Source organism: Sturnus vulgaris, chromosome 7, assembly GCF_052056855.1.
Source record: "Sturnus vulgaris isolate bStuVul1 chromosome 7, bStuVul1.hap1, whole genome shotgun sequence".
Lineage (NCBI taxonomy): Eukaryota > Metazoa > Chordata > Aves > Passeriformes > Sturnidae > Sturnus > Sturnus vulgaris.
In genome coordinates this window covers 34,768,242-34,795,115 of record NC_142249.1, presented here as the reverse complement: position 1 = coordinate 34,795,115, position 26,874 = coordinate 34,768,242, and the positions used below count along the sequence as shown (strand labels likewise).

Here is a 26,874-nt window from a genome sequence, read left to right as displayed (position 1 = left end):
TAGTAAGTTGTTCCTTTGAGCAGTAAAATATTATTGGACATAATGAAAGTATCACAATTTGCCCCCAGTTTTTACTGAATTATAATGGACACACAATCATGAAGATGCTGATGAAACCTAGAATTTAAATAATGTCTCACTTAATTCAGGAATAATTAACCTTGCAAAGCAAAGTGAACAAGAAGCAAGTTCTGTGACCTCTGCCTCATTAGAACACACCGAAGAGACTGTAGAAAATAGGAAAGTTCTTCCGGAGTGGACCCCCAAGAAAACGACTAAAACAAAGGTATGAGTTAAATAGTGACATCCCTTAAACAAGATGGGTATTGTGGCCAACACAGAGGTATCAGTGTTTTAATGGCTACAGTTTTAATATGGTGAGAAGAGTAACTAACAATCTAACATCTGCATTTTCTTCCTTACCCTTCACTTGCTAGCTCATTATTTATCAGTAATGATAATACAGCACCTAAAGGTTCTTTGTCCTCCTGGTTACAAACATGTTTTAATTATAATCCTCTCAGGCACTTTTAGAAAAGGAAATGGAGACCTTTTACCCCATTCTCCTCTTCTAGAAAGTGATCCTGTTTGCTGCTTTTCATGAGATTCAGATTGTTTTTCTCCCCAGGACTAGGTTTCCTTGTCTGTATGGCTGTGTAGTATGAGAGCTTGAGAGGTGCTGTGGAAGTATTGTGAACAGGAAAATTCTCTTCTAACGTGTTTCTGTGGGGTTTTGGGATTACAGCTGACTTGCAATCTCTAATGCTGGGCATTCCTGGCTGCATGCAGGTCTGGTTCCCTCTCCACAAGTGGGTGATTCCTAACGAAGTGATGTTCTTCTGCATCAGTTAAAAACTGCAACACAGATGGAAAAATGGGGAAATTATTATCCCTCTTAGAGAAAATTATTATCCCTCTTAGAGAAACAGAATTTAAATCTCTCTAGAGCCACTGATAGGCAATTGGAGTAGGGGTAGTAGGTGGTATTTGTACATGCCATTACCCCAACAGTATCAGGCTTAGCTTCCCCCTCCTGGTTTGGGGGGTTTATTGTACTGGGCTGCTGCTCCTGAGTGGTTTGAGCCTTCAGGCCTTCCATGATTAGAAGCTGTCCAGAGCTGTCAGTGTTCCTCTTTATTCCCAGAAGAAAATCAATAATACTGCTTCCTGGAAAGAACTGGCAAAGGAATCACCTGGGAACTGAGGGCTCTCCAGTACTGTAATATAAGTACCAGGACAAGGAATATGAATTTAGGAAACAATTAGCATTTACTGGTGTAGAAATGGTTTATTGTCTACTGGCCATCCTAACTGTTTCTAGAATAGCTTGCAACAAACTATTTGTGGTGTGATAATTTTGCATGTTACAAATAGAGTGTATTAAACATACTTGAGAACATCTAAAATTGAACTTGGTGGATAAAATCATCCAAAAATATTGGAAGAATCGAAAACAATGTTACAGTGGGGGAAAAAAAAAGTTAAAATATGGATTGTTTCTGCCAGACTGTCTCAGGGGATGTAGCAGGACAAGAATGGATTATTTCCCCCATGTCAGACTGATGATTGCTTACTTGAAGGAGTTAGACTGGCAATGCAGACTTTCCCAGTTGAACTAACCCATTTATACTGCATGATGAATATAAAATGTGCTGCTCCCAATACTATCTGCAGCATTATGTTGATATATTTGCATTATCTGACTTGCTGCCATACCCTTCTTTGTGTAGGACACAGCTCTAAGGGTGTGCACGTACTCAGCGAGCAGCACTGACAGTGAGCCAGAGCCAGAGTACAAAACCAGTTATTTCAGAACTGCAGAGGAGACTCTTGTGGAGTTAACAAAGAGCAACAGACAAGGTAATTGAAAATTTGTGCATAAAGATGTATGTCCCTCATCCCCACACTGACTCAGCAGCAGATGGTGTCCTTCATTGAACTTTCTGTCTAGATTTAACTTTCTAACCCCAAATCTTTCTTCACTCTAATTTTACATTAATTTTTTATTACCTTTTTACTATGTGTAAATGCTTTTTCCCCTCTTCCACTGTTTTTTTTGCTATTGGGGTCTTAACTTGTGGGTTTTTATGCATAAATCTCGGTGGTGCAAATAAAAGATAATTACATTATTATGAAATTGAAAGGTGACTATAAATATAGTTTCCTTTTTCTTTTTTTCTTTGTTATTATACAGCCAATTGAAATAATGCAGGGATCAAGGCCACAGTTTCCCAACCTCTGTATCAAGGTGATGTTGGTTATGGTGCCACAGTGAACTTGCTCTCATTTTCCTCTCTGTATAAACTGCAGCTTTCAAGTAAGAAAGCCTTTAGTGAGAATTGATGGCAATTCAGAATTTACTGAATTCCAGTAGATAAAAATACATTAAGTGAAGTTCTTTGAGATAATAGTTTTCTGTGTGTTTAATAACCCGGGAAATTGCTGCCTTGTCTTGACCAGCAGCCTGCTGTGCTTGGAGCCACCTTGCAGTGCAGATGTGTGCCCTGGGGGTGGCCAGGGCAGGCTGGCCCTGTCCTTGTCCTTGCAGCCCATGGATCCCCTGCAGGTGGAAAATTCTGGCCAGTGCAAAGGCCAGTGCAAGGTCTTGGCACCACCCTGGGAGCTGATGCCCTGTGCAGCCCCGAGCCTGGCCTGGCAGAGCTCAGCACCTGCAGCACCATCACCACGGTGACGGTGGCATGGAGAGCACCATGGGTGGCTGGATGCTGTGCTGTCCTGTGTCTCTAATATTTGGCATTTTCAGAGCCAATCCATTGCTTGTGATTCCACGGGAGAGAGCAGAATAGGAAGCTAGGACCATTTATTTACATTACTGCTGCAGCTTCGTGGATTTAATCTGTAGAAAATATTGCAAGTCATTTTAGTCAGCTCATAAACACTTCATTTTACAGATCTTTGCTTTTTACAGACCATATTTTAATGCAATAAATGTGGGGGTTTTTTAAAGGTAAATAAGCTTTTTTCTTTCCCACATTCATCACAATTTGCAATTTTTATCATGTGTTAGCAGTTGCTTTCAATGGCAGCAGATTCCAGGTTTAATGATATCTAACCATGACTTGGGGTGACCATTTTATATAGAGATTCATTAATTTTGTGTATATGCCTCCCTTTTGAGCCAGTAAGGGAATAAAATAGATAATTGTGATTGAGACAAATAGAAGATTATGACACATTATTGCAAAAGTATTTCTGCTGTGCTCATTCCTCATAGTCAGGGTTTCTGTTCTGTGCTCTCTAAATGCTGTTCTCTCATGGTACTAACAATCATACTTTATCCCCTTCTGTGTTCAAAGGTCTCAGTGTCTTTATGCACACAAGTGATATAACCTCAAAACATCCACATGAGGCTGGGGCAGGGGCTCTAGCAAACCAATCCACAGAGAATATTTTTATATGAAGAGATAATTACATTTATTAGCCGAGTCCCCAAACTCACTGGTTGCCCAATTATAATGTTGGAGTGCTTTTCATTTTCCATTTATGAGCAGGGAACAGAAAGACTGAGTGCCCAATGCAAAGGCTATTAAAAGTCAATGATAAGACTTGTTGATTTAATGGGCTTAGCATGAGATTCCCAGTGCATTGCCCAATGTTATGGAGAAGGTCAGTAGAGTAACAGGGAATATGCCAAATACTCCAGATCCTTCTCTTCCAACCACAAAAGTGTTTTGATTTCAATCTCATGAACTGGTTCCACCCTGATGTGATTCTGTTAGAGGCATTGAAGGTAGATGCTCTCCTAAGGCTGCAGGTTATAAGGCAGAGTTGAAGTTTGTGTAACAAGAAGTGTGAGGAAAGAGTTTAATGTTCACATAAACATCTGTCTCCTGTGTGCTTTCATGAAGCTGCAGAAAATTCCCCTGGTTTTATTTTGTTCTTCTGAATGAGTTTTCAGGGCTTTGGAAACCAGGGCTTTATTCCTAATGTTGTTGTGCTACAGCAGGATATAAAACAAGCACCACTTTCTTACCTTAGTTGTGTGCTTTTTATGCGGTTGTATTAATTTAATAAAATGCAGTGAAAAGGAAAGAACTCCCAAGTACAGCCAAATTGAAGGGTATGCTAAAGGAACTTAGCACATCTGCCATGTAAGTCTATTAAAAGAGAAGAACAAAACCTTGCTGCAAATAATTAAGTGGGAAGATCCCCCAAATTAACCACCTTGTCTATAATTTGAAAAGAAAGGAAATTAATTCTGTCTGTCTTGTACTATCTCCTCCAGCCCAAACATTAAGTGTGAACAATCCCCTGTATATGCATTGGAGAGTTTGAATTTAGCATTTTTAATGTTTCTATTGCATTGAATTTCAAATACCTTACAAATTTAAATACATTTTAAAATTGTAAAATTACATCAAAAACCATGTAGACTGGCATAATTTGTTACATCTCTTGCAGCTGTGCCAGAAAAACAAAGTCAGAGAAGGTCGTTTTTGGGGAACCCAATGTCGATTTTGGATTTATACCAACACAGTCTCTATGGCCATTTTGGAGAGGATGGACCTGAACAATTAGCACATTACAGTTTAATTGAACAGCTGAGTGGAGCTTCCAGTAAAGACAGCAAGAGCAAGGGGAGCCCAAGTGTGAGTTACTGTAATTTTTATATTCTCATTTTGTTCATTATTATTTTTACTTCCCTTTTGTTTTTTTCCTCCGTGTGTTGATTGATTGATTACTAAAACCAGGCAGACTTGAAAAAAATGACATGACCTGCAGAAGAATAAAGATCTGAATATTTTTAGAACAGAATGTTACATTTGAATGCTCACTTGTCACAGAATTAGACTTACAAAATTGACAAGTAGAGACAGGCTAGTGCTTGTACTCCATCATTAGTGAGGAGTTGAAATTTAAAGCTGGCAAGTAAACACAGAATTTATCTTTTAAGGTTGATACTTCACATATAATTAGATAGTTTATATAGAACAACATGTATTAAATGACTTAAAACTCTGGAGAAATATTCCTGAAAATTCAAATGAAATTATGCCATGGAAATCACCTATCTTCTGATCTCTTTTGAAATCTTGGTGTTATCTCTGGAATTACAGATTTGATGGTTTTAAACATTATTTTGATGAAGATCCAGATCTGAGGGGTTGACCTTGATGCTAAACAGAAATAAATTTGCTTTCTCCACTTACTTCATGTGAATTCACTTCCTTTTCTGTATTGAACTGACATCACACAGTCTCAGCAACCCTGAAGAGGAACTTTTCAACCTGTTGTTTTCCTCCTGTGTTGTCATGCCATCTCCTCTCATCATCTCCCTCCATTCCCTCTCTCCTTTGATCTAACAAGCCAATTTGTTTGAGAGCAGAGACACTCGTGTGTGATGCAGTGTAATCATTTTGCCTCCATGTTCACTCTGTTTCCCCAGCTCTTCTGTTTAGGCACAAGCTCTCTTGTTTCTGTGTAGAGCACTCAGCACATTTTGGGAGTATTACACTATAAACAAAGGTGGTAGAGAAAATGAGGGAGCTGCTGGTTTGTGATTTACTGGTGTAGTGCATAAATGAAAAAGAATTTTTATCACTTTCCAGACCCCAGTTTTCAGTTTCAGGAAATGTCTGTGCCTTGCAACTTCAGAGATGGTTAACCAAAGTTAGAGTCTTAGAGCTTTCAGGAATCTGGGCCAAATATACAGAAGGAATATAAAGAACAAAATGGCAGTAGCCCTGTTTCTTCAACTCTGTTGGCATCAAAATCCTGCTTAACTGAATATTAAATTGACCACAAACTTAAAAAAAAAAATCCTGAAATGTATGTGCCTCATTTCCCAATTAACCCAATTTCATTAGTACCCAGAATATGATTTAATTTCAATATATGTGGGTCATATTAGAAAGAACAATTTAAAATAATCTGGCTTCATAGCTGGGAAGGAAAAAAAAAAAAAACGAAAAAGGCAGCAGAAGGGTGTTAAAAAGGATACATGCAGGAAAATAATTTGAGCATCCAATTAATTCCTCATCTTGAACATCCAGAAATTCATCATTTAATTATGTGTAGGAGATAAATTATATACGTGTGCACATATATATATATGTGTGTATATATATATGGAAAAAAAAACATAAAAATCAGTTCTGCCTTCTGAAGGCCAAGGTCTTCTGCTATTAATAGGGCAATTAGATTTGGTTCCAGTATAGAAAAGTGACTTAAAGTTGCATCTACTTTTAATTAATTCTTTTCATGTACTCCTTGTATATGACATCTCTGCAAAATACCAAATCAGTCTCAAAACCTAAAGAAAGCCCATTGAACAGGCCTTGGGATCCTGTAAAACTCCATCATTAAACTAAATGGCATCAGGTGTAGCTCAGCCAGCACAGCATTTTTCATGCATTATGTTGGGGAGCTCTTGAGTTTAGTTTTTAAGGATCTGAAATAACTCTCCAAACAGCAGTGCCTCTCCCTGAACAGCTAAAGCTCAATAAAGCACTAGAGATTTTCCTATTAGGATTAAACTTTTCAGAATGACAAATGAGAGGAAGTAACCATGAAAAGCAGGTTGCCCTGAACTCCCTGTCTGAACCAGCACAGCAAATTTTTTCTGAGCTGTAGTTTGTCCAACCCAAGAAGATCCACAGTCTATTTAAATCAGAGCTGTGTGATCTGCAACATTACCCCCAAAAAGAAGAGGACAGCAGAGACAGAGGCACTTTTGGCCAACAATTTAAAAAAAAAAATATATATATATATAATTTTTGGGGGGAGAATAATGCAGCTTTCCTGCAAAATATTTGGTATATTGAAAAAGGAAATCATACAGGCTTTGAATTTAATTCCCAACTGGCATTTGTCAAGCCTTTAAAAAAACAAAACAAAAGATGTGTGTCAAAAAAGCATCATGATGGGCAAAATGAGTTTACAGTGCTTCTCTGAAGAGCAAATGTGCTGAGGCAGTCTCTGAGCCCAATTAAATTGGGCTGTACAGCTCCAGGATGGCAGTGGTTCAGACTGGGGCTCTAATGAGGCAGTCAGGAAACTCTCTTAGCCCAGACTTGTCACTTGATTTGTCTCCTTCTCAGCCAATGCATTCACCAGCATTAACTCCAAAGTTTATACACAGCAAGTTTCATCAGCAAGAAAAGCACTGTACAGGAGCTTCAGAAGAGAAACAACTGATGGGCCATCACCGTGATGAAGGGGCACTGCAGGGACAGTTTAGGGGATCAAAAAGGGCTTTTAGACACTGAAAGGAAAAATACTTCTTGCTACAGTCTTAAACAGAATCCTGGTTAAATTCTCCTGGCATTAAGACCAATTTTATGTTACTTTTATTTTGACCAGAAAATCATATTTTGAAATTATGTCATCCTTTGGCACACTGCAGAATTTTGGATGAGAACAGCAAATCATAATTTCAAAGAAAGAAATAAAATGCATTGAATTGTCAGCAGAAAACTTCCACTTAAATTAACGACTGTGGTGTATTTTCCTCATGTAGGATTTTCCAAACAAGAAACATTCATTTTTACATGTATCAAATGAATTCTTTTTATTTGAACAATAACTTCTCTGATTTAAGACAATATATTCAGCACCTGATCCAAAGTCCACTGCAGCCAGCCCAGGGGAGACACCTTGTCAGTGAAACTTCACTGAGCCCTGCATTAAACAGCTGTTCCTGTTCCTTGCACACTGGGAGTGCCCTGAGCACTTTGCCAACATCATGACTGCTACCACGTTTATGCAGTGAAAAAATTATTTCATATCTCATCAGTTAATTTACTGTTTAGACTTTAAAAGCTCAAGTGACTTTTTTCTTACACGAATTCAGAAAACAAGATGAATTTCCCTTCCCCAGACCCATTGTTTATTAACGTATTTTATATTCAAACAAGAACCATTTGGAGAAGTAACTGAGTTGGTCAAAGAATTTATTACTTAGTCATCCTTATGGTCCCAAAGAATTATGAAAAATATGTTTACTACTCTGTCCTTAACCAACCATCACATACTTCTACTCTGCAATACAGCCCTTCTTGCTCTCTTTTGTCCCTATTACTCAACTGAAGTCACCTTGCTTGGGATTCAAAGCATGACTTGAGCCCTTTAAAGAAAAAGTCCCTCGTGGAAGGAGTTCATATCCATCAGAAGTTTCTAATTTCCTTTAGTAATGACAAGATACATAAGGAATCTTACATTTCTGGCACAGTTACCTTGTTAATTGCAGGGCACTTGAACTGGGGGACTCATTTAACAGAAGATTCTTCTCTGTGCAGTGTGAAGTTATGGCCATATCCACCATGGCAGAGTTTGGATATGTGGAACAGATGATTCATGAATGAGATCAAATCCCCGTGTCTGGAAATTCAAGTAGACATTAGAGAGAGCTGGCAAATACAGGCCAAGGAGAAATTAGAGATGTTGCTGCTGTTTAGGCTGCACTTACAAATAGGACTGACCTGGCGGCATTCCCAGATAAACTCAAGGATTTTACAGCTGAGTAAGCTGATTGGGAGTTAATGCTGTATGATTGACTTGTTGTGCTCACAAGCCTCCTATTAGCAGAGAGAATACCCACAAAAGGACTAGAAGCAAGACTAAGTCTGGTAATTGCACAACACTTGCCATCCTCGAGGATCTCTGATCTCCGAGCATTAAGCTGATAGTAGAGAGGGTGTTCCAGCCTTGCTGAATTACAGCATCACTTAGAGCAGCCCAGACACCTCTGCAGGCTGCACTAAACAAGAGTGAGGGGGAAATAAAGAAAGGCCTGAGCTGCTTCTCCTTGTGCCTCTTCTCCTACAGAGATCAGTAAGAGTTGAGCTGGGGTACGAACTGGCAGCACACTGGGTACTTTGCACTGTCCTCCTCTTTAGGCAGACCATGGAGAATGTGCCAGAAAAGTCTGTGTGCTGGATTTGGGTTCTCTGAGACCCTTTCTGAAGGTGCCTCGCTCTCAAAGAGAGAAGCTCTTCAGCTCTTGAATTAAGTCTCTTTTTAAGCAGGACTCTCTATGTTTAGGTATCTGAAATAATTCTGAGGAGACCATGTGCACTCTGCTTTCACAGAGAATTAATTTTTTCCACATTATCAGATGTGCTTAAGGAGGGAGTCTGCTTATCACATGTGGAAAAGCCTAAGATAATGATTTCAGTCCAATTAGCACTTGGGAAGAGCTGTATCCTAAGACTTTAAACTGGAAAGGAGGTATTGCCCTGTGGAACTACTTTCTTCGTTTCCCCGACCAGAAGCTGCCTTATCCTGAATACCAGACTTTCAACTCAAAATTAAAAATATGAACATTTCCCCACACTTTCCTCTATGGGAAACTTAATAAAATCAGCTATTGTAGTTACCATCTGTATTTGGGAGAGTGAAATCACATCTCAGTGCACACTCTAGTGAGCACGAAATAATTGTTTTCCTTTTACTTTCATAATAACATGAATACCTGCAGCTGGGGCAGCCCTGGGTGATATTTTGCTGGCCCAGCAGGATCTGTTTTGCTGTCTGTAAATTGGTGACAGCAACACCTATGTCATGTTACAACCAGAAGAAAACATCAAATGCTCCTGATGACCTTGGTCTTAGCTTGTTTTGTACAATGTGTGTGTTACTGCAGATATAGAGTTTGAAGCAGCTCTTACAAATTATTATTCCAGAAGGTAAGGGAAGGTAGAAGAGGTCCCTTGACAATAAGAGAAAACATCTAATGGGCTGGACCAAATGTAGAAATTAGGGGATAGTAGGTTTCTGTGTACTAATTGCATCATTTAGTTTACTTCATATCAAGCACAGAAACCTCACCTCCTCTTTGCTATTTTTCTTGCCAGGCTTAAGAGAGAGGAACATGATGAGGTGGGGAGGGAATCAGCTTTATTTGTTTTCCTAGCCCTGATGAACCTAGGATATTAAGGAAGAAACTGCCATTGTACAATCCAGAGATGGGAAATGAGTCTGCAGTCTGATTCATCCATGTTTGGTGTTTTAAGATCGTTGCTTTTCTTTCAGATAAAGAAAGAATATAACAAATCATTGCATATGTTTGACGAAGTGATCTAGTAATGTAAATATTTGGTAGTATTAATACTCAGCACCACTATGTGATCCCTGAGTGTGGCCTTGTAGGGACCTTTGAGCTGCACATTTCCATTTGTCAAAATTGCCTCAGTAGGACTTTCCCAGTGACAGGCTTGGGGCTGCAAAATTTCCTTTCTGTGTAATCAAGGGGGTTTGATTCTCAGATGAGTGATGCAATACTTGTGCCATCAAAGCAGGGACTGTCTGAGTAATTGCTGAGTTGATGTAAGACCCATTGTCAGGGAAATTATACAGGAGTATTTGACAATGTAAGTGACAAAAACCACAGGAGCATGGTCTGATAAGAAAGCAGATTTGACCATACCACCCATGGGACTAATGCAGAATTAAACACATTTTTTCTAGCCTAAAATCTGATTTGGTCGTGTTAAATTAGAAATAGTCTAAGAGATCTGCAGACATCAACAAATCACTCATATCTGCATTTTTCCCCCTCCATAGGACAAATTCACATTCTAAATTTTGCTTCCAAGCCTTTTTTTCCCAATGAGGTCATTATTGTTTCTAATACCTTGCCATCAAAGTTGCCCCCAAAAAGTAAAGTGAAGAGACAGCAAAACAAGCAATTTGAAGCCTAACTAGGCAGTCTTCTGGGACCAAAGCCTCACTTGACACTCATCACTTAAGAGAAATGTTGTGTGGTGTGGAAGAACATCCTTACAGCCAGCCTGAGGAGCTAGCTTGGCAACAGTAAAAAGCTGCAGTTATAGGAGCCTCATTTCTTTCCCTGTGCCTTCTAGGTGAAACTGCTGAGGTTTCTTATGCTGCTGAGAGTTTTAGTAAAAAATTATGCAATGGAGAGTGGCTCAGCATGGAACCTGATAGCATTCTCCATACCTTTCTTAAGTTTTTAAAAGGCTTTGGCAAGACAAGACATTTGGAACGCAGTGTCCACCAGAGAAAATGACTTTTTAATGGTATGCAAGGGACATTTTTAGGGAAAACATAACCCTAAAAAAAAATCCTGGAAGCTGTTATCTGCTGAAGCAGTTCTGCTTCTAGCATTAATGGCCTCAGTAGTTTTAGGATGGTGCCACCAAAGCCCATTCTGACTAGCCCTCCAGCTGGTATAAAGGCTATTTTATGTTTGTTTAGTGTATTTATGGGGATGGGTAGGTGGCGACATTTTAACTCAAATTTCTTTTAGCACATAGTTTTAAGAGTATCTGGGTATCAGCAAGGGACAGAAAGTGTTTGGCATAGGAGAGCAGGCTGTGTGGCATTTAAAACACATGGTGTGCAAGGCTAGAAGGAGAATGGCTGGGATGTGAGTCTGAGAGGAGGAGTGGAGGAAGTGGAAAGCAGGGAAGCCAAGGACTCCAGGCATTGCTGGGCATGTAGGTGCAGTCCCAGTGCCTCTGGCCCCGTGTCACTGAGTGCTAAACACCCCAGTCACTCCCAGCACCCACTGAACCCTGCCTCTGGGGCTTGTCAGCTGCCAGATGCACATGTCTGGGCTTGAGATTTAAAGCAGCACACCAAGATGTCCTGTGGCCACAGCTGGAGCCCTGTGCTCACTGAATCCCTTTGGCACTGTGAGGAGGGGAGAACTTTGCCCTTTCTGAGTAGGAAAACTTGGTCACTGGAGCAGAAACCCCATATCCCACCATCTCAGCAAGTAATTTCAAATTACGGAGAGAAGCTTGTCTTTTCAGCATATAGGAGCTGCATAACCACATCACACACTGGCCCAGATGTCCCAAAAAGCCCTGAAGTTCTTTTGCCAGAGTCCCTGAGAGTGGGCCCAAAGCTGCTTGTGTGTGAGTGTCCAGAACAGCACAGAGCATTGCAGAACAGCACAGAGCAGTGCAGAGCAGTTTAGAGCTGTACAGAGCAGGGCAGAGCAGTGCAGAACAGCACAGAGCAGTGCAGAGAAGTGCAGAGCTCATTTACAGGGAGTCTGCCCTGTCACAGCTCTGATGGCCTGGGCACCCCAGGTCATTTCTCAGCAGGGCTGAGTAGCTGCAGTGAGCAGGGTGTGGGTAAGACCCCCACTCTTTCAGTCCCTGCCCACCCCCCTTGCTCACTGCAGGCACATCCCCAGCATCCAATGTCCATTTGCCTCTATAACTGGAGATTCCATCTGGATTTAATAGGCACAGGGGCTCTTAGGTGTTAGTAGGAAGATCCTTTAGTCTAGTAAGAACCAAAAGTACATACAGAATGAAAGTATAATTTGCTAGTGATTTCCCCGAGTGGAAAATGTTCTGGGCTGTTTTTCAGAGGTTTGACAGATGGAACTGATGTGATTTGCAGCATGGCCCAAAGTGCACTCATGTTTCTGCCATTTGTAACCAGGCGCTTTTCAGTCCCCCATCTTTGGAAATAAAGCTGCAGGTTTCATTTCTCTCACTGTGGAATAGGAATATTATAATAATACTGTGAGCCAAAATGGAATTCAGGACACATGAACAGCAACAAATGATAAATATTGGTAAAAGTGTGAGATAGTGTAATTGTTGTAATGGTAGAAATTATATTAGTAATAAAGCTGGAAAATAGATTGGATCCAATAAACATTGGATTGACTCAATCAAGATAAGAGCAGTAGGGCACAGAGGTGTATTCAGTGAGCTGTTTGTTTTCTGAAGCTGGAAAATATTTTGACTCCAAGAGGACCATGTGATTAGCAGAGTTAAATGAGATGAATAATGCTGTAATATTTTTGTGAATTGTTTTTCCAGCTGAAACTTGCTTTCCCCATCTATAACAGCAATGTGTTTTGCATAAAGCACTCAAACATCACGCAGAGAAGGGTGGGAAATGACTGATCTTTTAGTGTGAGGGTTCTGTATCGAGGAGAATACATGAGGAGTAAGTTACACTGATGATGGTAGCAGGAATTGTGGCAATATACTGAGAAAATGTTGGCAAATTATTTCTATTATTAAGAAGATGCTTTTTCTTTCCATATGCACATGACAATAATATCCTAATCAACATGGTCTTTGAAAAGAAGGCAAATTTTATGTCAAATATTAACAAAAAACATATTGAAATAATTTTTTGGTGTTTATAGCTTGTTCCACTAGCTGTTTGCCTTTCCCAAAATTGATTTCCTTTTATTGAAATGATAAGTTATACTAGATTTTGTGCAGTATGACGCATGGATTCTCTAAAACCTTAAGAAAATATTGGTAAATATTTTTTGCTAGTTCAAACATTCTACTTTATAGCAGGTCCCAAATTGTAATATTTTATCTCTTACTATATTTTAGGTCCCAATACATGAGTTTCAGGCTTCTGCAGCATTCATATTAATTTAATGGAAAGTGATGTTTGTATCTGATGGGAGAAACAAACATTATTTAGCATATTTAGCAGCAATAAGTGACACAGGGAACTTTGGGAAGTTCACAAGATGTAGTTACATAATTTAAATGTCTAATTAGTGATGTAAGTTTCCATAGCACATGTCAGAGTCCTGCCAGCCTGAGCTGCTCATCAATCCATCAGTGCCTGAGACACAACCTGATGGCTCTGCTCCCATTAGTGCCACCTTCTCTCAATTTCTCTATCCTTTGCCTCCTCATTAATAGAGGTCACTAAAAATTTTACCTACTGTAAGAAATTGTAGCCTGAATACCTTCTCTTAGCTACTCTAGTGTTATTCTCAGCAAATCAAACCCCGAGTGATTACTATCTGAAAAATTGCAGTCAAACACTTTAAAGTGATTTTTCTGACATCCTATTACATATGCACATATCCTATGGGTTACTGAATGCTCTGAAAGCAAACTGTAAAACAAGGTCTCAGATGGGTTTGGGAGGATGAAGAGTAAAGCAGAAGTGGGTGGAAAAGAAGAGATTAAATATGAATGGGGTGTGGTGCTGTGGATTATAAAATTAAAATGTTAACTGTGCAGTAATTGTCTATGATATTACTCCTAAAAGAAAAAAAAAGTTACCACATTGGGAAACTTGTTGGTAACACATATAATGAGACAAAAAGTAGATTTGAAATGTATAATATTTTCAGGCAATGCCTGAAACTGAGGAGCAGAAATAGCAAAGCAGACAGCACATGCTTCCTGGTTGCTCTTACAAAAATTATTTTTCTCTGCATAGACTAAGAGGAGACTTGTTTATGGCCTCTAATCAGTAAAAAATAAAGGTCAGGGTTTTTTCATGCTTCTTTCCTTAATGGCTGTGCCTAAATGGATATCTAGGCACTTCAGCTTCCCAGTTTTCAAAGGTGCTACAAATCTGTAACTTTTGCTGATGTCTCTGACTGATTCATGTTATTTGGATCCTGTGAAAATCATGGAGTTTATATAGGTGCTTGAAAATTGGTTTAGACATTCTCCCTCTGACTGGCAGAATTTTGGTCTGTAACATCCTGCTGCTGTGCATTGGCTCTGTGGGCAATGGCATGGAACGACAGCAGACATTTCCCCAAGTTAAAAGGAAGGCCAAATACTCTGCATTTCTAATCTGGTCCTACTGTGTTCCCATTAAGATCATATCATAATGAAATTCTTCATATTTTTAAATCCATTTCCTGATTGCGTTTTCCATAACATTAGTGTATGGGCAGCTGTAAAAAGCTAAAACTTTCATTTGCATCATTTTACAGAATATTTTTACCATCACTATTATAGGAACATCATCCTATCTTTTAATGTTTCCTAAAACCAGTATGGCAATCCAGGTTACAAAGAGCTCAACATTTCTAATACAGCATTTCTACAAATGAAATCCATTGTGAAAACATGGAAGCTGTGTTATGACATCATTAGTGGCACGGTGTTAAAACAGAGGCAGCCGAGCAAGCCAAGGACAGCAGCCACCAAGTAGAAGCTGTGTGATGTGAGGGCTGGAGCCTTCCTGACTGACGGCTAAAGACTGAATTGTCTTTGCAGCTTCTGTTTGTTTGTGGCAGTTTCATCACTTGTCCTGGTGATATGAGAAGATGAAGTGCCTGGCTGGGCAGGAAATTTAGGTAGGAAAGCATTTATCTTCTTGTCTGGTTCTACAAGGAAAATCCTGCTGGGTTTCTCCCTCCCATTCCATAAAAGCTGCCTGGCTGCCCAATTAGTGTGCTCGGGAAGAGGAAAGGGGGCTAAGGCTGATGTCACCCACAGGCGTCACAAGCTCTGCTTTTAGCTCAGCGCTGTCCTTCTGTTCCTGTGAAAGTGTTGGGGAGCCCACTCTCTCTCCTCCACAGCCAAAAACTTTCATACCGAGCAGGGACTTGGGATTGCAGCTATCTCGTGCCATTCCTGGGGGAGATATCTATGGGAAGTGGAACTGTTGCCTCCATATCCTGTTTCTCCTGTAGGCATGGAATCCAGATGTCAAAGGAGAGAAAAATCCAGATTTATGAATGCAGCATCATGTGGATAATTACCATTCATATTTACTCAGGGGGAGAACCCCCTGAGAGTCCAGGACACATGGCATTAAGACAAACATCTCCCTAGGTTCCATAGGCTCAGGACAGCACAAAACCCTGGGGGTTTACACAGGGCAGTCCAACAGGACTGAAATCATCAATTACTCCAATTGATACAGCATAGCCTGCCTTGCTGCTGCTGGTGGCACTAGCATTTGCTAACCTGTGCTAAGCCAGTTCTGTGAGACAGTTGGGAGTTGAACAAACGTATTTCAGATTGTATTTTGGAGAAATCTCAAGCATGAGGGGAACTGGTCATGTTCTGTTCATTGCAGCAGATGGCATCCCATTTGGTGTTTGTTAGCTTTGTTTTCAGCTCAATATTTTGTTTCTAGGGGAACTCAGTAAGTTAAATAATTTATCTCTCTAATGCATCAAGAGTCTGATCCAAACTCTACTAAAGTCTGTGCAAAACATTTGATTAACTACCACGTTCAGTGGATTAAATGCCAGGTTCTGTACGTTGAAGAGCATTTCAGGTGCTCCCTAGTGAGAACTGAGAGAATTGGCCTCTGCCTTTCCATGGAGAAATTTTTGCCTGCAAATAAAAAATTCTCAAATTCGGACAAAAAGCTTAACAGACAAGAGTGCAGGACTGTGGAGATAGGGATGATGTTCTGGTTGAATGTCCAAATTGCTAAGCCTCTCTTGCTATTAAATTCCCCATTTTTAAATAAAGAATATAAATAATACCTTCCAGCTGCATTTGGAATTTAATCTAGTACTGTTAGCAGGCTGCTTTGAGGGCCTTGAAGGCCCCATAGCAGCACTAAGCAAATAATCATTATCACTTAATATTCTCATCAAGCATTCTTGTTCAAGATGGGATCTTGCATTACGAGGGCAAACCATAAACACATTGCTCCTCTGATGAGGAATTTTCCGAATGTCAGAAGAAAATTCACACCCTGATTCTGCAAAGAATTCTGCATGGGCAGAGCTCTACCACCTTTGGCAGTCCTGCTGTCCATACAGGGCTCCTAACCATGCCTGTCATGGAGAAAATTTTTATTCCATTGTTATGAATATTTGAATCCTGAATAATCTAAGATGTTGAAGAAATTAACACTTAAAAGTTTAGGGTTTTTTGTATGCTGATAAATATTAAATGCCTGCTCATTTTCAGCAACACTTTTTCAAATTATTCATTCACTGGTAGGGGCTGGCAACTGCTTTGTTCTGTATTTTCATCCAGGTTTTCTGTTTGTATCATCTTTGGGCATTCAAAACGTGAGTGTATATTAGCTGTACGATGTGTCTGCATGAATTCCAGTTGTATTTTAGTCCTCCTAGTGGCCTATTATATTAACAATATTACAATCTGTGGTTTAGGCATAGGAACATGCTCTATATCACCAGTATCTCACTGCAGTTGCAGCATTGATACTGCAGTAACACTTCTGCATTGCTAAGGTCAATAAATCTCCTAAAGCATTTGTCCAACAGATACAGTCATGTGGCAGCTATCACTTCACACATTTCTCTTTTTCTACAGAAATGGCAGCAAAATCAATGTAAAAAACCACTACTTTATTCTTTCCCTGCAGGAGCCTATGCTGCTTCTTCACACGAAATTCCTTCTTCAGTCATCCCCAACAAAGCTTTTCTCCCAGCCAGAGCGGGGGGGTAGAACCCACAAAACCAGAGTTCCCAATATATCTTTTCTCTGTGCCTTCTTTCTCTGAAAAAGCCTCGAAAGCCTTGCCAAAATATCACCTCCCAGCCCAGGAAGGGCCTTTTACAGCCCAGGTGTGCTCAGCACAAGAGTTACCACCCTTTCAGGTCCTGTTAGATGCTTAAGCTGAGTTTTACTGGGAAGCTGAAGGTGGAAAGGCAAAGGTCTGTCCAGCACTTGTCCTTGAGTTTTCTGTTTGGAGGCTGTGCCCCTCACAGAGAGTTTGGAAGCATTAATGCCTCCTGCCAGATCCCAGTGGGACACATTCTGTATGCCTGGCTGAGCCACGAAGTAGGATAGAGCTTCTCATGACCAGAAACAGATGTACTCGTTTCTGAAAGATGAAGTAAACACATCTAAATCCATAAATTAACTAAAATTCCCCTCGGATCACAGCCAGATGATATGCATGTTAATCAAAATGGATATCACTGCTTTAATTCAGTGAGGAGGCAAGTTCAACATTTATAAGCATCCTGCCTGTAGGAGCTTCCCTCTGCATCTGTAGCAGTGGTCATCTTGGTGCCCAGCATTGCTCTGCTTCATTCTAAATTCTTATTTCTAATAGTTCTAATTCTTAATTCTCCTAATAATAGAAGAACAATGTTTCTTTCTGAGCATCCTTTAGAGTTAAAAAAGGACTACTACCTGCCATCAGCATTTCAGGCATGAATTGCCTTTTCCCTGCACTTTGTACAAAGTAGATGTTTTAAAAATGTGAATGGCTGGCCTCAATGTCAGGAGCAGCCAAAGAAAACTGCAGGGAAGAGACCAAAGATCCCCCATCCCAGTGGGCACCTCCCTGTGGCCACGGGCATGGGAGCATTGCTGACATCCCTTCCTCCTCCTCCTCCTCCTCCTCGGCTCCTTCAGCCACAGGCAGACACCTGCAGTTCCCCAGGGTTTCCCCAGGAATCCAGCCTGGATTAGAAAACCTGTCCTCCAGCACACCTGAGACTCAGCCATTAATTTCTTAGATTTTAAATTGCTTTTTTTTTACCTGATTATCTTCCAAAAAGGTTTTCTAAATTCTTGATTAATTTTTGGGTTGGCTATTTAATACAATGTTTGGTTAACTAATTCATGTTGTTGTTTATAATTATTGCCTTGCTATAAAATCATCTTAATAGAAGGTTGGAGGTTTTTGTTTTCTTTCCAGTAGAATAACAAGTTATTTTATTATTCAAACAAGCCTTACTTCCTGCTGTTTTCAATAAGATTTTTAATAAATATGTAAATTTAAAAATTAATTTACTGCATACGTTTGGCAGCATGATTCTTGAACTGACAAAAGTTTGATGGATTGTAAAATTATCCTCCATAAAAATCATCAGTCACAGTAAACAGAATTTATCAGCCTCTGGTAATTCTACAGCTTTTTCTTCATCTTATCTCCTGTTAGGAACTCACTTAAAATTGATTATAATATAGTATGTTTCTAGAAACGTAATTCATTCATATATTAATTAGATTTTAGGTTAATATCCCATCATGGAATAGGACATGAGCCAACAGTGTTTTCCAGTTGTTACAGAATTGCTGTAGAGAGCCCTTGATTACTGTTCCCATGTGGTTTAACCACCAGGACTAATCACTAATCAAATTCAAACAACATAAAATGGAACATCCTTCATAGCATTTATTTTCTAGCTGACTTATACTGTAGGCTTTTTATTGATACAACTTGCTGTACTGAAATGAACTAAAAATTGCAAGAGAGGATTTATCCTTCTACTTTAATTTGGTTCTGCAGCCTGTGCCTGAAACTCTGTCTTGGATTTTTGTGCATGTTGTGCTGCTGTCCCTGAAATACTCTGCCCTACAGCAGAGATAAATTGTTTGCATAAATTTAGAAAGTCCATGTAAATAACTGTACTGTTATGTAGGATTTGATAGCAGATGAACTTAAAACATAGGTTTCCATCTGCAGTTCATGCTTTGCTTGAATCAGTGCTGAAAACCACGCAGCTCTTAACTTCAGCTGGAAATGTGGCAAGCACAGTCACATAACCAGCATCATTATTTGCATCTATCCTGTCCCACTTTTCTCTGATTACAAAGGAACTTCCCTGGTCTCATTGCACAGTCAGAAAAGAGTGTGCATGTGGCTCAGGCTGCTGCAGATGTACTGGGAAGGCAGCCTGGGCTCTGCCTCTTCCCCTGCTCCTCCAGGAGCATTTATCCCCGTGCAGGACTGCCAGCCCCAGCCCCTAACCCTCACTTAGGGAAGCTGCAGAGGAGAGCACACCCACTGGGTTTCAGCAGTGCCTTTCAGAAGCCAGGTGTCACAGAAGGGAAAAGAAAGGGCAGTGCGTTTTGTTAGAATCATTAGAGGTAAAAAATCTCAGTTACACAGAGTTGATTAAAATCTGAAGTGGAAAGGGAAATATCAGCTTCAGGCTCCTAAAATAAACTGTGTTGTTGGACTGGAGTTTAAGCAAGCTAATTCAGAATTTTCTAAAATTTTGGCCTCTATATTCCTGGTGAGAGCTTGGAAGAGCTTTAGTTCTGATGTGTGCCCTGGGGACATGAAGGCTCCCTCTCTGGTGGTCACACAGAGGGGAACTGATGGGTCTGGAAAGACTACTTTTCCCAAGTTTCCTTCTTCCTCAGAGGCTAAAAATAAAAAAGCTCTATTTTCTGTGGAACTCACTCCTTTGTTTAAACTACCTCCCTGAATCATTTTGAGAACTTGCCAGAAGGGACATTTCCTTTCCTTTCCTTCCTCTGCAGGTCTTCCAGCAGAGATTCTCACACATTGAACTCTCCCCCAGACAGCACAGCCCTCTTCATGCCCATAGCAAGCCAGTCTTTATAGCTGGGGGAATCATTTCTACATGCTTTTGTCATCCTGCTGATTTCCTCTTGATCCTGCCACATAATCTTGCTTCTTCAGTGGTTGGACTCAATGATCTTGAAGATCTTTTCCAACATAAACAGTCCTGTTATTCCATGATTCTCTTTCTGCTGCTTCTGTCTTTTTACTCACAGGTCAGCTGGATGGCCACAGGCTATGAATCTAGTCCAGTACACAAAAGACAAGATTACTAGTGAGGAAAATCATTACCCACTTGCAATTACCTTTTACAGTACAGTCTTGGAGTGCAATTCCATTTTTCCAATTCCAGTATTCCAGACGAATGACACACAGACATTACAGGCCAGGAGCTGAGGCATCACTAGAGAGAAGGGGGATAAGTGTCTTTGTAACTACCAAAATGAATTGTCTTATTCAAAAAAGCCAAAGGTGGAAGATGAAGACAGGTAAGAACACAGCTAGTGCTCGGGAACAGTAGTCTGAAAATAGTTCAGCTATACAGAAAAAATTACTCTGATTACTGAAAATGTCCATGAGATTATGTGTTATATGAGAACAATCCTGCATTTACCGAGTTTGAGAGTATTTTTTCCCATCAGTCAAATGGGAGATAGAACCTATATCTTTAAGAGCTTCATTTGGTACTGGATTTTTTTAAAAAAACAATTTTGAACTGTACTTTTTTCCCTTCCTGGATTCAGATCCATGTAAGTATTCCAATGAAAAAAAAAATCATCAACCAAACCTCTAGTCTAGGATAAAATTGTAGCACTGTTTTGTATAAAGCCCCTTCTTTATTGAAGCAATCAACCATACTTTCATCAAGGTAAGGATAACTACTTTTATTCAGTAGGACAAACCTCTGTGTATTTAAATTCTGTGAGGTGAAATAGAGCCTGATGAAAACTGAAACAGTGAAGTTATTTAGGACTGCATAGTTCCAGTACCATTTGGTTATCACTGTCGAAATAACCCTTCATAAAATTCTGTCAAGGAAGAGTATTGACCTTAAAATGGCTAAGTCAGGTTCAATAAGTTTGTCACCAATCCTACCTTTCAGTATGACTTTTTTCCACTGCCATTTTTTTCAATCACTCAAAAATCAGGAAAATTTTGCTATTTAACTCCCTCTACAAGTAAAGCTAAAAAGATCTCTGAGAAGTTAAGTGAATCCTATACATCTCTTCTTCATTTTCAGTCCATCAGGTTCTAAAAACTGAGTAATAGCTTCCTTTCTCACCATGGATAGTTCTTCCTTAATGCCTTGTGGTGAGCTTCTGATTGCACTAAGCATTGCTTTTAGTGGGTAGATTCCCTCTGTGAGAAGCAAAATCGGTGATTCTGCCAATGTGAACAGTGAGGCTGTGCTTTGCCTTCTGGAGAAAGGACTGGTGTTTAATTGCTTTTCTTTTTAATACATTGCCTCAACACACTTGGCTGAGCACCAGCACTGTTATCGTTTTCCAAGGTATTGCCACTTAGAATTGTATTTTCTTATTCCTTTTTAAATAAACTTTGTCCATGCAGAGTTGATGCAGCCAGTGGCCATTCTGAGGCACTGTGAGAAAACAACATTTGTTCCATTCAGTTTGTACCTGAAGAGAAGGCAAAAAGCCTGGGAACTCAGATCTCAACATCCTGGTTTATTAAATTATGCAGAAGTTCAAAGAGGCTTGGTATAAACCTAATCAGGTCAAACAGTCTTGTCATGTCAAGGAAATATTCATGTATGAAGATGGTAATCTTGGCATTAGAATGCTGAATGTACTGAGTCATCTCATCATTTTATGAAAATTATGCTTTTGAAAGCATAATGCCCAATTCACTAAACTAAATTCTTTTATCTCCTAAATCACACAAGAATTCAAGATATAGAAAACATAAGTCTCAACTCCTCAGCCACCTGTTCGTTAGGCAATAGCTGTTTTGTCCAGATCTGCAGCTATGAATTGTACACAGTTTGTGCTAATCAGCTGTATTTCCTCTAAGGTAATTCACTAACAATTCAGGATCATGAGAATCCTTGAATACTAAAGGATTTAGTTCCTTGTGATACTAAAATATATTTGTAGATTTTTATACTCTGAAATACAGAAGGTAATCTTTGATTATATAGTCATTCTTACATTACCCATAATGCCATCAGGAGATGATACATACCAATGTATATCTGGCTTTCCTATCAGCTGCTGAATGTTCAGACTAATTAACTTAAAAATGCTTCCTAGCAATGCATTTTTTCCCACAAAAGAAGCTGGCACTTATTGTTTATCATGGAAATCTGATGGTGTGTTTCTGAGAATGTCATTATCTGCTACAGCAAAATAATTTTGGGATTTCTGCTCAAGTAGAAAAAAAGAAAAATGATTCATTATTTCATAAATTATTTTACTGTCGGTCCAGAAAATAGATGAAAGCTTCTGACAATGTACACTGGAGAGCAAGGCTTATCTTATTATTTAAAGTTATGCTTTAAAGAGAAGGAGGTTCAAACGCCCCATTTTTAGCTCAGCTGTAATGCAGCAGAGGTCGGGCAGTTCCAGCTTTCACCTTTGTAGTTTGCTGCATGTGGCTGTGTAACTATTTCCACTGCAGAGTGTTACTTGCTCACCTGATGTCCAGTGAGATCTGGAGATGGTTCACTTTGCACAGGGAGCCTGCATGGCATTCTGTCCTGGCTGGAGGACAGACAGCCACTGCCCAGCCCTCTTCATGTGACACCTTCTACTGCAAACAGCCGTGTGACACCAGAGAATTCACTGAGAAGTGATTTCTGGTTACACCAGTACATCTCTGGTCAGAAAACTGCCTGTGTCTCCTTGCAGCTGCTCTACAAGAAGCTGTGAATGTATTAAAATTGTCCCACTGAACAGGCTATGTATGAGCAGCCTATGTGGTGCTGCAACAGCACATCCCACTTAGACCCATTGTGTCATAAATACAAAGCAGTTACAGGAGTTAGAGGATATCTAAATTGGAAGAACTGTGAATTTAAAATAAGAAATAGTGACTCCAGGGATCAAGTTTACCTTGAGCATATGCAGACAAAGTAAGAAGCAATTTTTAAAAAGTAAAAATCTAGAAAATTGTTTTTCCTCACAATAAAGTTATGAGCAATAACTAAAAATAACAAAAGGGAACATACTTTGTATCTTCTATTAGAGATCGGATCTGAAATGAAAGACCTTGAGTTATACAATTAAGTATTGATTTTGTTGATCTATATTTAATTCTCATAGCAATTTTGTTGTTTTTACCCAATAGTGTTTTGCAGTTATACTTCACTTGAAGCAATGCCCTTCTTTCTTTTGTGTTAATCTAAAAACCAAATTGCCCAATGCATGAGAGACATAAATAAAGTTCTTTTTATTCCTTTTCGTAACTGATTCTGAACTCTTTAAAGTGCTGGTTAACTAAACTTAGACAGCTGGAAAATACATTTATCCTGCAGAATGGTTCATTTCTATTCCTGGGCTCTGGAAGGACTTATGAGCATAGCCTGACCTCCAGATAACCAGAGCTTCTGTGTGTTACCACATTCAAGAAATTGTCTTGCTGCTGCTTTCCTTCCCTGCACACGAGTGTGGGGTCCTTTGTGCCTGTGAACCAGCCCATCCTTCCCTGCTCCTCCTTCCCACTACACCTGAGGAATCCTTGTGCCATTCAGGAGGGCTGCAGTTCTTCCTGGTCCTTGATCACACAGCTCTGAAAAGGCATTCTACCCACATGTAACCTCTCATTTTTACAGTTTGCAGAAAACCTAATTTGATGTATTAATGTAGGAATAACACCTATTTATAATGTATCAGTGTAACTGCAGGCTAGTTTTGTTTTCCTAATTTGCTGTGCTTGAAGTGACATGCCAGATTTTATTACATCACTAATGGGTTTTAGTTATTCCCTTTAGGATGTTGCCAGCAAGGAAACATTATTCTGATTCATGACTCATGGGTTTATTTCAAAGTGATGTGGCTCGTGATGAATGTCTGTGTATGTCAGGAAGAGTTTCTCCTCTTCTGACAGCTGGTTCTCAGGTGGTGCAAGGCACCCCTTACTGCCAGGTAAGAAACTCCAGCCATGGGAAGCTCTCCAGCTATACAGTGGAGTAGAACAACAAATGCTTCCCATACTCTAAGGCCATAATGGTACAGATTTTCCATACAAAAATACACTTAGGATAAGTCAAACAAGCTAACCATTGATCTGCTTTAGGGTGATGGGCCAGAGCTGTTACAGAGGCACTGTGGAAACCTACAGTTCTTGTCTGCACTGAGCCTTTTTTCCTCTTTTTCTCTTACCTGTCTCTTGTAAACCAAAATCTCTGACTACATGTCATTGTCTTTTCCCTAAAGACTTAGGAAAACATAGCATCCACACCAAATGCAGCACTCACCTTGTTCACAGAACAGATCAGAATAGTCAGCAGCAAAGTCAACACTCTAAGGCTGAAATGGTTTTAAGCATTGCTGCTGGGAAGGATCCTGTGTGAAAGTGAGCAAGTACCATTGGCCCCATCTTAGCTCTTGTAGCAGCACTGAGCAAAATCATGGAGCCTTTCTCTTTGCTGTGGTGGCAGAACCACCTGTTCAGTGTGCAGAAAGCCACTCCTGATACAGGAGAAATACAAGAAAATGTTACTTAGAGGTTTGGTGCTCTCTACACTTCTTACCGAACCTCACCCAGCTCTCCTGGATGTAAAACACACCAGCCTCACGTTCCACTCTGCAGAAGTCACATTAGTGTGACTCTCAAATGCATTAATGAACTAATTACTTTAAAATAAGCAATGCTAATGTCTTTGTGCTAACCCTTGTTCTTTGTTATAGCTGTGACTCTGGTGCAGTCAATAGCAAATCTACATAAAAAACACCAAAGATACTACGTAACCACATACACAATTTATCAATCAAATTCTAACAATAGTTGTTTTGCTTCTGCCTTTTGATTCATCTAGTAGCTTTTAAGACTGCCATGAATAATAAGAAACTTACTTAAGGATGACTCTAAATAGACATTCTTTGGTAAATTTTTACAAATTGTATCTATAGTAACTAGACAAAAAATTCTTAACTTGCTTTAACATTTCTGTTCTGACACACACCAAGGTTAAAAAATTGGCCAGTGCCGGGAATGTACATGTTATTGTGAGAGAAAATGTTTTGTTATTGTGAGAGAAAATGTTTTGTTGGTTGTGCAGACTCTTACATTAATACTTCTGCTTAAAGTTTTGTTTTTGCTCATGAGTTTTCTTCTATGTGTTAAAGAAAGGAAGTTTCAGTTTTTTTTACAGAAGGATGTAACTGGGCACTAGGACACCTAAAAAGGACAACACTATGCCCAAGGAATACCCCTAACTTATTTCTGAGTTGTTTCTTGTTTTGGTGATAAATTTTGCTACCACTGTTAGAATTAGTTTTCCCTTTAAGCCCTGATGTAGTGTAGATGCACTGTTCACTACTCAGGATCTTTTGCCAACAGATTTCTTTGATCGACTTCGGTTCACTTCAATTTCACTTGATTCAATGTTTTTGCTTAAAATTTTTAGACTACTTTTATTCCCTGCAGTTTCTCTGATGTACTTTATAAAACAAAATGAGAATCTAGGGTGTGATTAAAGTAGGATTGTAGCCTTAGTTGTGCTTGAAGGGTACAAAAAACTATTGATACTGCAAATATGCAGAATATACCAATGAATTCAGTCTGGTCTGTCCTGAGGTGTAAATCCATCCTTCAGTAGGATAGCCAAAATCCTCCTCTGATTGTGCTGCTTCACCCAGACTGCTCTGTCCTGCAGATTCTCCAGGAGTCTGTGCTCCTCCTGCCCAGGAGTTGAAATTGGCTCCATTTAAATCAATAAGAGTTTTATCACAGGCCTTACTAACTCCAGTATTGAGCCCTGCAGTCCCAAGTCTGTGCTAACTACTCACATTCAATTTATCTAAAGAAAAGCTGCAAAGTGGGAAAATTAAAGACAAAGAAACATCATTTAGTCTGTCATATAATAAAGTATTTTAGGTTTAGCACTCTGAAAACCAAAAAGTGCTAACGTGTGTTATTGATGCCATGGCTGAGAATTTTCTCAATTGGCCTATAGAGAAGTAAAAGAGCTTTTTCAGTATTTCAAATGAGGCCAAAGGGAAGAACATTTAAAGGTGAAATTGTGAAAATTTTCTATTGTAGGGTCCTAAATTTGTGTTCATTCCCATTACCAAGTTATATTTCTCTATCTCAGAAAACATTTTAATTACAGATATTGAAGACCTTAATTTTAACTGTCATCTAAAATTAGAATCCAACACAACATTCCCTAAAACCTTTCAGACTCAAGATTAATTAATGCACCAAACAGCAAATGTTCATTTGCTAAGACTTGAGGGTCTCCTGTTGCTTTGCTTAAGTTTGTTAGAAATATTTTCCAAAAATAGTGATCTAATCCATGCATTGTCATCTTATGAAATGTGACAAGATCAGAGCAAAAACAGTTATTGGACTGGCATTTCAATTTTTATCTAACTAGCCATCAAAAAAAGCAATCAAACTATGTAACAATTTGTCTTCCTCTCACCAAAGATTTCCAAGCAGAAGCAGCACAGCGTGCACAACATTTGACTGACTTGAAGCTTGAATTCTTCAGAAAATTCTAAGGACCCTTTACAACTGCACATGTAATGACCCACAGCATCCACACACCTGCCCGAGCTATATCTTCAGTGTGCTTAAAATGTCATCTCATTTTCTAGCTAAACAAAAATATTGATGCCCTGCATTTACAGTAATTTACTGATTCTGTCTTTGCCATCTGATGGCAGTACCAAAAGTGAGGAATGGCTTTGCACTCTGATGGCATATCTCAGAATGCTGGAATCTTATCTGCCCAGGAGGTTATTGAATGTTGATTGTAAA

The 26,874-nt window shown here is 39.5% G+C and overlaps 1 protein-coding gene across 4 annotated transcripts in view; it reads left to right on the top strand.

The window, feature by feature from the left end:
• NCKAP5 (NCK associated protein 5) overlaps positions 1–26,874 on the top strand; it is a 376,424-nt gene that overhangs the window by 347,078 nt on the left and 2,472 nt on the right. For all 4 annotated transcript variants that reach the window (XM_088168358.1, XM_088168359.1, XM_088168357.1 and 1 more), the window contains exons 17-19: positions 150–286; positions 1,731–1,860; positions 4,423–4,610. In XM_088168358.1, the coding sequence (XP_088024484.1) occupies positions 150–286; positions 1,731–1,860; positions 4,423–4,610 (455 nt within the window). The remainder of the gene's footprint in view (positions 1–149; positions 287–1,730; positions 1,861–4,422; positions 4,611–26,874) is intronic.